The 14,425-nt window shown below is 45.5% G+C and overlaps 2 protein-coding genes across 3 annotated transcripts in view; both read left to right on the top strand.

Moving 5' to 3' along the window:
- Positions 1–14,425, top strand: part of LOC138663234 (oocyte zinc finger protein XlCOF22-like) — a 233,026-nt gene that overhangs the window by 132,064 nt on the left and 86,537 nt on the right. The gene's annotated exons all lie outside the window — the stretch shown is intronic.
- The window catches only part of LOC138663237 (oocyte zinc finger protein XlCOF6-like), a 29,293-nt gene that overhangs the window by 2,429 nt on the left and 12,439 nt on the right, over positions 1–14,425 (top strand). Inside the window, exons 2-6 of one of the 2 annotated variants that reach the window (XM_069749403.1) lie at positions 2,339–2,489; positions 2,619–2,798; positions 2,882–3,005; positions 3,088–3,185; positions 3,382–3,472. In XM_069749403.1, the coding sequence (XP_069605504.1) occupies positions 2,412–2,489; positions 2,619–2,798; positions 2,882–3,005; positions 3,088–3,185; positions 3,382–3,472 (571 nt within the window). In that variant the 5' untranslated portion in view covers positions 2,339–2,411. Of the gene's footprint in view, positions 1–1,647; positions 2,490–2,618; positions 2,799–2,881; positions 3,006–3,087; positions 3,186–3,381; positions 3,473–14,425 lie in introns of those variants that run through there. The other variant, XM_069749402.1, reaches the window with a different exon arrangement.

The raw sequence follows: 14,425 nt of genomic DNA, 5'->3' as shown, positions 1-14,425 counted from the left end.
AACAAGGAAGGAGCTCCGGGAAGATCTCATGGCAGTGGGGACATTGGTTTCAGTAAATACGTACTCCACCGCAATGCTCTCCGTTCCAGACGAGCCCGTAAGGTACCTTTACTTTCAAAGTGTCATGTCAAGCCTCGTCTACAGTTTGCTCATGATCACTTGGAGGACTCTGAGACTGACTGGTTCAAGGTTCTCTGGTCTGATGAGACAAAGATCGAGATCTTTTGTGCCAACCGCACACGTGACGTTTGGAGACTGGATGGCACTGCATACGACCCCAAGAATACCTTCCCTACAGTCAAGCATGGTGGTGGCAGCATCATGCTGTGGGGCTGTTTCTCAGCCAAGGAACCTGGCCATCTCGTCCGCATCCATGGGAAGATGGATAGCACGGCCTACCTGGAGATTTTGGCCAAGAACCTCCGCTCCTCCATCAAGGATCTTAAGATGGGTCGTCATTTCATCTTCCAACAAGACAACGACCCAAAGCACACAGCCAAGAAAACCAAGGCCTGGTTCAAGAGGCAAAAAATCAAGGTGTTGCAGTGGCCTAGTCAGTCTCCTGACCTTAACCCAATTGAAAACTTGTGGAAGGAGCTCAAGATTAAAGTCCACATGAGACACCCAAAGAACCTAGATAACTTGGAGAAGATCTGCATGGAGGAGTGGGCCAAGATAACTCCAGAGACCTGTGCTGGCCTGATCAGGTCTTATAAAAGACGATTATTAGCTGTAATTGCAAACAAAGGTTATTCCACAAAATATTAAACCTAGGGGTTGAATAATAATTGACCCACACTTTTATGTTTAAAATTTATAAAAATTTAACTGAGCAACAAACCTTTTTGGTTTGTAAGATTTATGCATCTGTTAATAAATCCTGCTCTTGTTTGAAGTTTGAAGGCTCTAACTTATTTGCATCTTATTAAACCTGCTAAATCTGCAGGGGGTTGAATACTACTTGTAGGCACTGTACCTGCTCTCTGCGTGGTCACTGCAGTCCCTGCTTCTTCCAGCGCTGCAGATTCTTCCTGTACTGAGCGGTTACATGGTACCGTTCATTTTCATTGCTCTAATGAGCGGTAACTGGGACCGCTCAATACAGGAAGAAGATGCAGCGGTGGAAGAAGCAGGGACCGCGCCGGGAGCAGGTAAGTATACAGGGAGGGGAGCGCTGCGCGATATTTACCTGCTCCTTGTTCCGGTGCGGCTCTGTCTTCAGCGTCCTCTGGCAGTGACGCTCAGGTCAGAGGGCGCGGTGATGTAGTCAGTGCGTGCCCTCTGCTGAGCGTCAGTGCTGGAGACTGAGCCGCACGAGGAGCTGGTAAATATTGAAAGCGCCGGCGTCCTGAGCGAAGAGAGATTTCTTTATTGCAGCAGCAACAGCCGCATTATATATGGCATAGCTTTATATGGAGCATCTATGGGGCCATAATGAACGGTGCAGAGCATTATATGTGGGGCACAGCTTTATATGGAGCATCTATGGGGCAATAATGAACGGTGCAGAGCATTATATGTGGCACAGCATTATATATGGCGCATCTATGGGGCCATAATGAATGATATGGAGCATTATATGTGGCACAGCTTTATATGGAGCATCTATGGGGCCATAATGAAATGTATGAAGCATTATATGTGGCACAGCTTTATATGGAGCATCTTATGGGGCAATAATGAACGGTATGGAGAATCTATTTTTGAAATTCACCGGTAGCTGCTGCATTTCCTATTCTAGGCTTATACTCGAGTCAATAAGTTTTCCCAGTTTTTTTGTGGCAAAATTAGCGGGGTCGGCTTATACTCGAGTATATACGGTATTTCTCCTGTCACGTGTAATGAATATCTCCTCTAGTATTGCTAATGCCGATTCCAGTGTCGGTAAATGAGACGAGAATTGGCGTTATGGAAGATGAGTCTATGAGGAACGTATTCAGCTGCCGACTCCGAGGAAGAAACTGCTTGTTGTCTGTGGCCTAAATATATAGGTTTTATTAGTAGATGTAAAGAAGAAAACTATATACTGTAAAATAATTAAAGTACGACTGCTGCTAGGTTCCCCGTCGGTCTCTATATTTTCTGGTTAGTCCCAACGAACTTGTGTTTCCTGCAGCCGGATCAGTTGACAAAGCAGTGAGTAACATAGCCAGTGATTGGGAAGATGGAGGAGATGTCTTAGTCAGCAATTGCAATTATGCTCCAGTCTTTACAAGACTAGAAAATAGAATATCTACACGTTCTACCTCCTGATATGTTTCCCTTATTATCTCCAGTAATTGTAATATTACACAGAATCCTTTATGATGTTACGTCGGCTCATCTTCTTCTCATTTAGGGTCTCTAGAATATCAGATCCTCTCAGTGATGATCTTCTATAGAAGAACATTTTCTTGATTTACCCATTAAAGATGGATATGGACAGAGACAAGATGGCAGAGAGGATATTACACCTCACCCTAGAGATCCTCTTCCATCTTACTGGAGAGGTGAGAGATTCTGATGACGTCACATTACATCATTCTTATCTATGGGAATAACACATGGACAGAACTGGAGAGGTGAGGACTCTGGAAATGTCTGTAGTGAGATTTATTAATGTGTCTCTCCATAACCAGGATTACACAGTAGTGAAGAAGACCTCTAGTGAGCGCTGTCAGGACCCTGTGTCTGAGGGATGCGGAAGACCCCTGAACCCAATCACGGAGTCTCCACCTCACCCCCTGATACATGAGGACATCAATAACAAGAAGATTCTAGAACTCATCTACAAGATGATTGAGCTGCTGACTGGAGAGGTGACACTGCTGGGAATGCTGGGACATTATACAGTAATGCTATGAACAAATCAGAGGGATGATGGGATCATTGTATGTGTCAGGTTCCTATAAGGTGTCAGGATGTCGCCGTCTATTTCTCCATGAAGGAGTGGGAGTATTTAGAAGGACACAAAGGTCTGTTCAATGACGTCATGAAGGAGGTTCCTCAACCCCTCACCTCAGCAGGTAATAGACATGACTACATATCCTCAGTCCGCAATTATCTGTATGTAAAGAATGAATTCATCTCTGTATGTGTTTCCTCCAGATCTATCCAGTAAGAGGACAACACCAGAGAGATGTCCCCGTCCTCTTCTTCCAGAGGACTGTAAACAAGAAGATCCCAGTGTTCCTCAGGATCATCAGGTAGATGGAGAGAAGGTGTCATGGGATCTCCCCCATGATGTGTAGACGGTGGTGAAGGTCTTGTGCTGAGTCTTGTGTTATCCACCAGTATTATATGTTTTATTCTTGTGTAATGAGAACGGTGGAGATGGCAGGATTAGAGCTGATCATAGATGTGATTTCTCCATCTGTCTGACTTTCACAATATTTGTTTCAGGGTGAAGATCTAACCCATATTAATACTACAGAGACATATGTGAGGGGTGATGTGCGGTGTAATGAGGAGATTCCTACATATGGCTACCCAGGTGAGTCGTAACCGTTAAATGCAGAGAAGTCACAGATTCTTCTCAGTCACCGGCTGTGGCTGTTTTATCTGTGGTGTAGACTGGCCATATCACAATCGATTATCACTATTTTTGTGTTGTCCTACTGATTTTTGTTATCACTAGACCACAACTTTCTCCTCCATCCAAAACTGTTCAAATAACTTTGGTCTTTGAAAGCCCTTTTTCATAGAGCTAATATCTACCTACCTAAATTAGAAGATGCTTACCATTACCTGTCAAGATCTGTAAACTACAAAACCAAATGACATCGTACGTAGAATGTGCTGACAAGTTAGAAAATAACTTGAAAAATTATGATGGGTCTCCAAGGAAAAAGTGGAGGGTAATGATGCTGTTGGCTTCCTAGAACCCAAATATCTTATTGCATGAATCAATCTTCTCTCCCTTGATGTGTTGACCTGGCTCGATACCTGGTTTCATGGCTTTACTCAATATGATAAATTACATTATATATTTGATCCTAAGGAATTCATATTATTGCACATTCTCTCCTGAAACATGGAGCACTAATGCTATCTCTACTTTTCTGGCCAGGAGTCATAAAACTCAGGTTTAGTGTTGGAGATCTACCCTCAAACCTACAGCTCTGGTAAAAATTAAGAGACCACTTCGAAATGCTCAGTTTGTCTGATTTATTCTCTCTTTATGGGTATATTTGTGAGTAAATTGTTATTTTATTATATAAACTTCTGATAACATGTCTCCAAAGTTCCAAGCAATAAATTTTGTATTTATTTTCTGAAAAAGGGAAATTAAAATAACAAAAAAATGCATTGCTTTCAGACCTCAAATAATGCTAAAAAAAAAAAGTTCATAATCATTTAGAAACAACAATATTAATGTTTTAACTCGGGAAGAGTTCAGAAATCAATATTTTGTGGAATGACCATGATTTTTTTTTTTTATAACAAACTTTATTTGTTCCAGAGTAAGAAGATACATTGACAACAGCCATTCAAATAATTGCAATCATTAACCAATAGTACAAGATTTGGTCAATATTCCAAACTACTTCCTTACAAGGAACCAGAGAATTTTTAACAATAACGCAAATAACACAGATAATTGCTCTTTTTGGTAATGTCAGTTATGAAGTGCTCACCTTGACAATTTGTAATGTTACATAACTAATATCAGGTATTCTGTACTGCCTAATTGTAAGCAAAGGAATATAATGGATATTTGTGTTAGGAGTTTTAATTTCTATCAATCAGAAGAGTACTTCCAGTAAATAAACCATTTTTCCCAGATAGCTATAAATTGTCTAACCCTGCCCATGCGACTGGCTATCATGTGTAATACAGTTATAATGAATTTTTCTCATTGTCTCCTGCAGTGAAGGAATTGTAACACTTTTTTTCATCAATTCTTTGCTATATTGTAGCTGTCAGGATGTGGCTTGTAATTACTGCGTCCTCGTATTGGAGTCTCTCCGGGTTCAGATATATTAAAGCTGTTGCAGGATCCCACTGTCACGCCGTATGCGGTGATAAAAGGGGCAGGACGGCGTACTGGGTCCCGCACCTGTCCCTGCCACTTTAATGGGGCCATGGCTTTCCCTTATCTTGGGGGTACCTATGATGGTTAGGAGGCCCGAGCCGCCAGCGTATCCCTGTCTCCTGTGCAGGCCCTATCAGTGGCCCCCTCTCCCCCCAAAGGAGGTGGACCGCACCAGTGTAATTATACAACAAATAACAGGGTATACAGACAAGATAACTAAAAGTCTCAAATTTACCAAATGCTCACACAACCACAGAGGAAACACAGAGAAGGGAAGAGAAGGAATAAACTTAGGAAGGAAAACAGGTTAACCATGCAACCCAAAACAGCATACACCAATCTCTGTAAATAAAGCTCCAACACCAACACTACGCTCCTTCAACCTCCAAGCCAGGCAGTAGAACTGATCACTGACAATAGCTGAAGTCAGGACTGCGTCTATATAGAGGATCAGATTACAAAATCCACTTCAGTTGAGAGAGACCCAGCTCTCAGCAACTCAGCAATAAGCTTAACTCCTGCACTGCTGGCACAAAGCAGCCAGGTCAGAATACAGGTGAAGAGCTTCTGTTCACTGTGTGAACGAGGCCCAGAGCGCTGCGGTTCTCTGGAACCTCTCTGTCGCGGTAGCCTCGTGACACGCACACTATGTCATCCCAGTACCCCTGTAATCGTACTATAAATCTGTAACCAGTCAGTGCGGATTAGGGGACATGTGTTATGATCTGGTGATTATGGAGCAGCATGGGACTAGCTCTGAGCAGGTGGTATCTATACTGACCGCAGACCCTAAGCTCAACACACAACTAGAAGCAGCCGTGGATTGCTCCTAACGCTCCCTATGCAACTCGTCACAGCCTAAGAGCTAACTACCCCTAAAGATAGTTTTCCTGCTTCTATCTTGCCTCAGAGAAAATCCCCAAAGGAAAGACAGCCCCCCACATGTAATGTCTGTGAGAGGAGAAGGAAATGACATACGTAGTATGAAACAAGATTGAGCACAGTAGGCCACTTCTAGCTAGAAAGGAAAGTACAGAAAAGAGCTCTGTGCGGTCAGTAGAAAAACACTAGAAAAAGTCCACCGCAGAGAAATGCAAAAATCTCCACACCTAACTAAAGGTGTGGAGGGCAAACTCTGCTGCCCAGAGCTTCCAGTTTAGCTAAATAGATCCATACTGATAAACTGGACAAAAGAGCAAAAACAAGACAATACAAAATAACAAGTCCACAATAAGTGAACTGCAAAGGACATGGAAGGACTTGGCTTAGCAGAACTTGGTCAGAGTGTCAGGAACATCCAAAGAGCAATGACTCCAGACAGAGACAATTGACAACTGGTATAGAATGAGGGCTAAGGCCAGACTAATATAGCCGAGCCCAAAAGACAATCAAAGGAAACAGCTGAGAAGCTAAATCCAAGAAGCAGCAATACCACTAAAGACCACAGGAGGAGCCCAAGAGCAAAACTCACAAAAATACTACTTATAACCAAGAACGGAATTCACAACAGACATGCCCACCAAACATGCAACAAATCACCCACCTCTGACACCTCCAGCATGAAGCTGATGTTTGTGGGAATATCTTATTGAGACCATACGGGGTGAAATATCACCTGTACACGATCTTCCGAGGGGTTTCCAAATGGTTTATGCTATGTGAAGACTTTTTGTCTGTCTGGAATCCCTGTGACCATTCTTACTGGGTAAAAGTACAGCCTAATGGCTCCTTCTCACTTGCGAGAAATACATCCGAGTCTCGTAGGTTAAAACCCTGCTCTGGCGCCGACACTCCAGATCGGAACGTGAAGCTCCATATATTGCTGTGCGTCTGCTTGCTCCGCTCTGGAGTGCCAGCGCCAGAGCAGGGTTTTAACCTGTGAGACTCGGACGTATTTCTCGCAAGTGAGAAGGAGCCCTCAGGCTCTCTCCCACCTTGTAACAAAAGGCAAAGATTTAAGCTCAGTGAAAGCATTTATAGCTTCATATGCTCTAGAAATCCCTTTAGGAGAGTCCCTATTAATAGAAAAATAGAATTCATAATCAGATTTTAAGCTTTCTGACCCATTATTCACACTGTTCATAAAATGTTTAACCCCTTTCTGCCATTAGACGTACTATTCCATCCACGTGGGGTGGGCTTTACTTCCCAAGGACGGAATAGTACGTCATAGGCGATCGGCCGCGCTCACGGGGGGAGCGCGGCCGATCGCGGCCGGGTGTCGGCTGCTTATCGCAGCTGACATCCGGCACTATGTGCCAGGAGCGGTCACAGACCGCCCCCAGCACATTAACCCCCGGCACACCGCGATCAAACATGATCGCGATGTGCCGGCGGTGCAGGGAAGCATCGCGCAGGGAGGGGGCTCCATGCGGGCTTCCCTGAGACCCCCGCAGCAACGCGATGTGATCGCGTTGCTCCGGGGGTCTCCTACCTTCTTCCCTGCAGCAAATCCGGGATCCAAGATGGCCGCGGATCCGGGTCCTGCAGAGAGGGAGGTGGCTTACCAAGTGCCTGCTTAGAGCAGGCACTTGGTAACGCTGCAGCGCTGTTTGACAGATCGGTGATCTGTCAGAGTGCTGTGCAAACTGGCAGATCACCGATCTGTATTGTCCCCCCCTGGGACAAAGTAAAAAAGTAAAAAAAATTTTTTACAAGTGTGTGTAAAAAAAAAAAAAAAAATCCTAAATAATGAAAAAAATATATATATTATTCCCATAAATACATTTCTTTATCTAAATAAAAAAACAAAACAATAAAAGTACACATATTTAGTATCGCCGCGTCCGTAACGACCCGACCTATAAAACTGGCCCACTAGTTAACCCCTTCAGTAAACACCGTAAGAAAAAAAAAAAAAAGAGGCAAAAAACAACGCTTTATTATCATACCGCCGAACAAAAAGTGGAATAACACGTGATCAAAAAGACGGATATAAATAACCATGGTACCGCTGAAAACGTCATCTTGTCCCGCAAAAAACGAGCCGTCATACAGCAACATAAGCAAAAAAATAAAAAAGTTATAGTCCTCAGAATAAAGCGATGCAAAAATAATTATTTTTTCTATAAAATAGTTTTTATCGTATAAAAGCGCCAAAACATTAAAAAAATGATATAAATGAGGTGTCGCTGTAATCGTACTGACCCGAAGAATAAAACTGCTTTATCAATTTTACCAAACGCGGAACGGTATAAACGCCTCCCCCAAAAGAAATTCATGAATAGCTGGTTTTTGGTAATTCTGCCTCACAAAAATCGGAATAAAAAGCGATCAAAAAATGTCACGTGCCCGAAAATGTTACTAATAAAAACGTCAACTCGTCCCGCAAAAAACAAGACCTCACATGACTCTGTGGACTCAAATATGGAAAAATTATAGCTCTCAAAATGTGATAACGCAAAAAATATTTTTTCCAATAAAAAGCGTCTTTCAGTGTGTGACGGCTGCCAATCATAAAAATCCGCTAAAAAACTCGCTATAAAAGTAAATCAAACCCCCCTTCATCACCCCCTTAGTTAGGGAAAAATAAAAAAATTAAAAAAATGTATTTCCATTTTCCCATTAGGGCTAGGGTTAGGGCTAAGGTTAGGGTTGGGGCTAGGGTTAAGGCTACAGTAAGGGTTGGGGCTAAAGTTAGGGTTAGGGTTTGGATTACATTTGCGGTTGGGAATAGGGTTGGGATTAGGGTTAGGGGTTTGTCTGGGTTAGAGGTGTGGTTAGGGCTACCATTGGAATTGGGGTTAGGGGTGTGTTTGGATTAGGGTTTCAGTTATAATTGGGGGGGGGGGGTTTCCACTGTTTAGGTACATCAGGGGCTCTCCAAACGCGACATGGCGTCCGATCTCAATTCCAGCCAATTCTGCGTTGAAAAAGTAAAACAGTGCTCCTTCCCTTCCGAGCTCTCCCGTGTGCCCAAACAGGAGTTTACCCCAACATATGGGGTATCAGCGTACTCGGGACAAATTGGACAACAACATTTGGGGTCCAATTTCTCCTGTTACCCTCGGGAAAATACAAAACTGGGGGCTAAAAAATAATTTTTGTGGGGAAAAAAAATATTTTTTATTTTCACGGCTCTGCGTTAGAAACTGTAGTGAAACACTTGGGGGTTCAAAGTTCTCACAACACATCTAGATGAGTTCCTTGTGGGGTCTAGTTTCCAATATGGGGTCACTTGTGGGGGGTTTCTACTGTTTAGGTACATTAGGGGCTCTGCAAACACAATGTGACGCCTGCAGACCATTCCATCTAAGTCTGTATTCCAAATGGTGCTCCTTCCCTTCCGAGCCCTCCCATGCGCCCAAACGGTGGTTCCCCCCCACATATGGGGTATCAGCGCACTCAGGACAAATTGCACAACAACTTTTGGGGTCCAATTTCTCCTGTTACCCTCGGGAAAATACAAAACTGGGGGCTAAAAAATAATTTTTGTGGGAAAAAATTTTTGTTTTATTTTTACGGCTCTGCATTATAAACTTCTGTGAAGCTCTTGGTGGGTCAAAGTGCTCACCACACATCTAGATAAGTTCCTTAGGGGGTCTACTTTCCAAAATGGTATCACTTGTGGGGGGTTTCAATGTTTAGGCACATCAGTGGCTCTTCAAACGCAACATGGCGTCCCATCTCAATTCCTGTCAATTTTGCATTGAAAGGTCAAACGGCGCTCCTTCCCTTCAGAGCTCTCCCATGTGCCCAAACAGTGGTTTACCCCCACATATGGTGTATCAGAGTGCTCAGGACAAATTGTGCAACAACTTTTTGGTTCCAATTTCTTCTGTTACCATTGGGAAAATAAAAAATTGGGGGCAAAAAGATAATTTTTGTGAAAAAAAAAAAATGATTTTTTATTTTTACGGTTCTGCATTATAAACTTCTGTGAAGCACTTGGTGGGTCAAAGTGCTCACCACACCTCTAGATAAGTTCCTTAGGGGGTCTACTTTCCAAAATGGTGTCACTTGTGGGGGGTTTCAATGTTTAGGCACATCAGTGGCTCTCCAAACGCAACATGGCGTCCCATCTCAATTCCAGTCAATTTTGCATTGAAAAGTCAAATGGCACTCCTTCGCTTCCAAGCTCTGTCATGCGCCCAAACAGTGGTTTACCTCCACATATGGGGTATCGGCGTACTCAGGACAAATTGTACAACAAGGTTTGGGGTCCATTTTTTCCTGTAACCCTTGGTAAAATAAAACAAATTGGAGCTGAAGTAAATTTTTTGTGAAAAAAAGTTAAATGTTAATTTATTCAGTCGCCATGACAGCACAACGAGAGAGGGGATCCGCCCTTCAGGGACAGGAAACCTCAGACATAAAAGGGCGGCACCTCACTCCCCCGCCAGTTGGTTTCCTGTCCCTGACAGCGGAACCTCTTCAGACAGGCCCAGAGAAGAGGGTCGAAGATAGAAGCTATCCCACTCCTGACAGGCCGATGCAGGTAGCGGGGGTCCCCTACCTCGGCCTGATCAGGGGGATGGAAGCACCACACGGCAGGGGGACTGTCTGTGTAGGTGACAGCAGGAGGAAGCAGCCCTAAGCGGAGGGCTTGACTTCTGTGATGCCGCTAGTCACCTGGTACATGGGGCCCATATGCGCATCTGCCGGAGCCTTTGGGGTCGGTCCGCCGCTGGTGCTGGCGTCTGCGGTGGCTAGGTGAGCGCTGCCGTCCTTGTCGGCGCGTCTGCTCTCAGCGCCGCGGCCGCGTCCAGAAGGGGCGTGTCCTGATGACGCGGGTGCGGCGCGGGGCGATGACGCGGCCGCGCAGGCGCAGTAGCGTCTTATTCTGGCTAATGGCGGCGCCCGGCGTCGCAGGGGGGGGGATTTCGGCCTCAGGGTGTCTGGCGCTCCACGGGCGCTAGCGGGGGCAGTACCAATGAGCGGTGCACCGAGGGATGTCCCTGCTGACCCCCCATCCGGGGGTGGTACCCAGGGGGATACATTTAAACGCTGCACTGAGGCTCAACATTGTTCCTGTCCACCATTTTGGAATGGAGTCTCTGGAAGGAACACCGCAGCTGGGCGGTGAGCAGCAGCAGTCACCCGAACAACCTTTGAGCAGTTCCCAGCGGCGTTCTAGTGGCAGTAGTCGCGCTGGTAGAGCCAAAGAAACTCAGAAGTCAACTAAGTCCTCTGGCCGTAAGGAATCTCCGGCTAAGAAGGACCCCCCGATCACGGTACCTTTCGCTGCAGGGATGGGTAAGTGAGCTTCGTGAAAGTACATTTCTGATAGCTGTCCCTCCTTGTATTCCCTCTCTCCTTATTAGGGGAGGAAATCTGTGTCCAAATCCAAACATAGAGAGTGTGCCATCTGTACGGAACCTCTTCCGGATGGACATAAAAAGAAATTGTGCAGCATCTGCATTCAACAATTAATTAAGGACGAGACCCCTGACCTTACGTCTACTCTTAGGGATCTGGTTAGACAGGAGGTCAGAGATTCCATAAGGTCTCAGAAGACAGTCTCAAAAAACAGGAGGGAAATATTATCCCCAGCCTCGGATGTGGATTCAGACACGGGTGGTGTGAGTTCAGATTCCCATCCGTCATCATCATCAGAGGACGCGGAAACTAGTCGAACCTGTCTATCACTGGACAGGGTTAACCGCTTAGTCAAAGCTGTCAACAGTACTATGGGCATTGAGGAGACCCAGGCGGAAAGTTCCATCCAGGATATAATGTTTAAAGGCATAGATCGCAAATCCAGAAGAGTATTTCCCGTAGTCGATAAAGTTAAGTCTCTGATTACAAAAGAATGGAAAAAACCCGAAAGGAAGGGGTCTCTCCCACCAGCGTTCAAAAGAAGATACCCCTTTGAGGAGGAAGCTTCTTCATCCTGGGACAAGGTTCCGAAATTAGATGCGGCAGTGGCTAAAGCGGGTAAAAAGACGTCTCTCCCGTTTGAGGATCTGGGGAGCCTAAAAGACCCGCTTGATAGGAAGGCTGAGGTATTCCTTAAAGGAGCTTGGGAAACATCAGCGGGTTCCCTGAGACCGGCGATTGCGGCCACCTGCACTGCCCGGTCGTTGATGGTATGGCTGGGTAATCTAGAAGACCAGCTCAAGGATAAGGTTCCTAGGGCCGAGATCCTATCATCCATGTCTATGATTCAGGATGCAGCAGCCTTCCTCTCGGATGCGTCAGCCGATTCCGTTAGGCTAGCGGCAAGGTCATCAGCACTGTCCAATGCGGCCCGTAGGGCTCTTTGGATAAAATGCTGGCCAGGAGACTTGCAGGCCAGATCAAAACTATGTGGCATCCCCTGTGAGGGGGTTCATTTGTTTGGCCCGGTACTGGATGAGCTTCTAGAGAAAGCAGGCGACAGTAAAAAGCGTTTCCCTCTCCTAACAAGACCCTTCTATAGACGGGACTATAACAGAGGAGGGCCATATCGCCGAAGATCGGACAGGGATTCAAATAGAGAATCGACCAGATACAACTCTTACAGGAGAAGAGGTAGAGGTTACATGTTTAACTCTTCTACAGACTCTAAAAAGCATCAATGACTGGCGGCCCAGGTGGGCGGTAGGCTTTTGGCCTTCTACCCAGCCTGGGTAAAAATCACCAATAGTCCATGGATACTCAATATCATTAAAGAAGGGCTAAAGTTCCAATTTCACCATACCCCCCTGGACAAATTCAAATTAACTCCTATCCGTTCTTCTCCCGCAGAACAGTTGGCGTTGGAGTCAGAGGTTCGAGATCTCCAAAAAAAGGGGGTTCTCGTTAAAGTACCTACGGAGGAACAAGGTACGGGGTTTTACTCCCCTTTATTCCTGGTAAAGAAGCCAGATGGATCTTATCGTACCATCATCAATCTGAAGGGTCTGAATGTATTCCTGCTGGTCCCATCCTTTAAAATGGAATCTGTGAAATCGGCAATAAAGCTTCTTTTTCACAATTGCTTCATGGTTGTCTTGGATCTGAAAGACGCCTATTATCATGTCCCGATACATGCAACTCATCAGCGCTTTCTCAGGGTAGCAATTTCTCTTGCCGGCACAGTGGAGCACTTTCAATACCGGGCACTCCCCTTTGGTGTTGCAGTCGCACCTCGGGTGTTCACTAAGATTATGGTGGAGGTTATGGCACACCTTCATGAGCAAAATATACTAGTAATTCCCTATCTAGATGATTTATTGATCGTTGGGCGCTCAGAGATACACTGTAAGGAACAGTTGGGGAAAGTGATGGCGGCGTTACACAACTTAGGATGGATTATCAATCTCAAAAAGTCGCGTCTTCAGCCCTCGACATCACAGCAGTTCTTGGGTCTTACTGTGGATTCAGCTCAGCAGGAATGTCGCCTGCCAGACTCAAAAGTTGATACTATTCAACGGCTGGCCTCCAGAGCAATTAGTAATCCCGTAGTTTCCTTAAGAAGTGCTATGTCACTCTTAGGTTCACTTACCTCTTGTTTTCCGGCGGTGATGTGGGCTCAGTTTCACTCCAGGGCTCTGCAATGGGATGTTCTGCATAATTTTCGGCGTCTGGGCGCTAACCTTGACAAAAAGTTTTCCCTATCTGTAGAGGCCACGGGTTCACTAAGGTGGTGGACACACATCCCTAATCTGCGTAGAGGGGTACCTTGGACATATCAAATATCACGGGTAATAACAACGGATGCTAGCCCCACGGGGTGGGGAGCACACTGGGAAGGCAATTGCGTTCAGGGTCTGTGGTCCCATTCTGAGCGAGACACGTCCTCCAATCTGAAGGAATTGATGGCGGTGGAACGCGCCTTAGATAGGTTTCTTATACCTCTGCAGGGTAGACATGTTAGGCTACTCTCTGACAACCAGGTGACCGTTGCTTATGTGAACCACCAAGGAGGTACACGATCTAGGTCATTAATGAACGTTACGAATCATATCTTTCAGATGGCCGAGAATCACCTGCTCTCCCTTACGGCCCTTCATATAAAGGGAAATCTAAATACCATGGCCGATTACTTAAGCCGCAACGAGCTCAAACAAGGGGACTGGTCTCTAAAACCGGCTGTCTTCAATCAGATCGTGCGGTTGTGGGGATGTCCAGAGATAGATCTGTTTGCCAGTCGAGAAAACAAGAAACTCCATCAATTCTGTTCCCTAGACCCAAGGGACAATCCATACGCAGTCGACGCTCTTCTGATCCCCTGGAATTTCAATCTCGCCTACGCTTTCCCTCCTCTGAATCTCATTCCTCTAGTTCTGAGAAAAATTCGGGAAGACGGAGCCCGAGTGGTTTTAATAGCCCCATTCTGGCCCAGAAGGTCTTGGTTCCCATGGTTGAGAAGCATGTCCATTTCCCAACCATGGATCCTCCCAGAAATACCGGACCTCCTTTCCCAGGGTCCAGTCTTCCATCCGCGAGTAACCAACTTGCACCTGACAGCGTGGAACTTGAGAGGTCACTTCTGAAAAGAAAAGGATT

The sequence above is a fragment of the Ranitomeya imitator genome, chromosome 2 (assembly GCF_032444005.1).
Source record: "Ranitomeya imitator isolate aRanImi1 chromosome 2, aRanImi1.pri, whole genome shotgun sequence".
NCBI lineage: Eukaryota > Metazoa > Chordata > Amphibia > Anura > Dendrobatidae > Ranitomeya > Ranitomeya imitator.
This window is presented reverse-complemented; position numbering and strand designations above follow the sequence as displayed.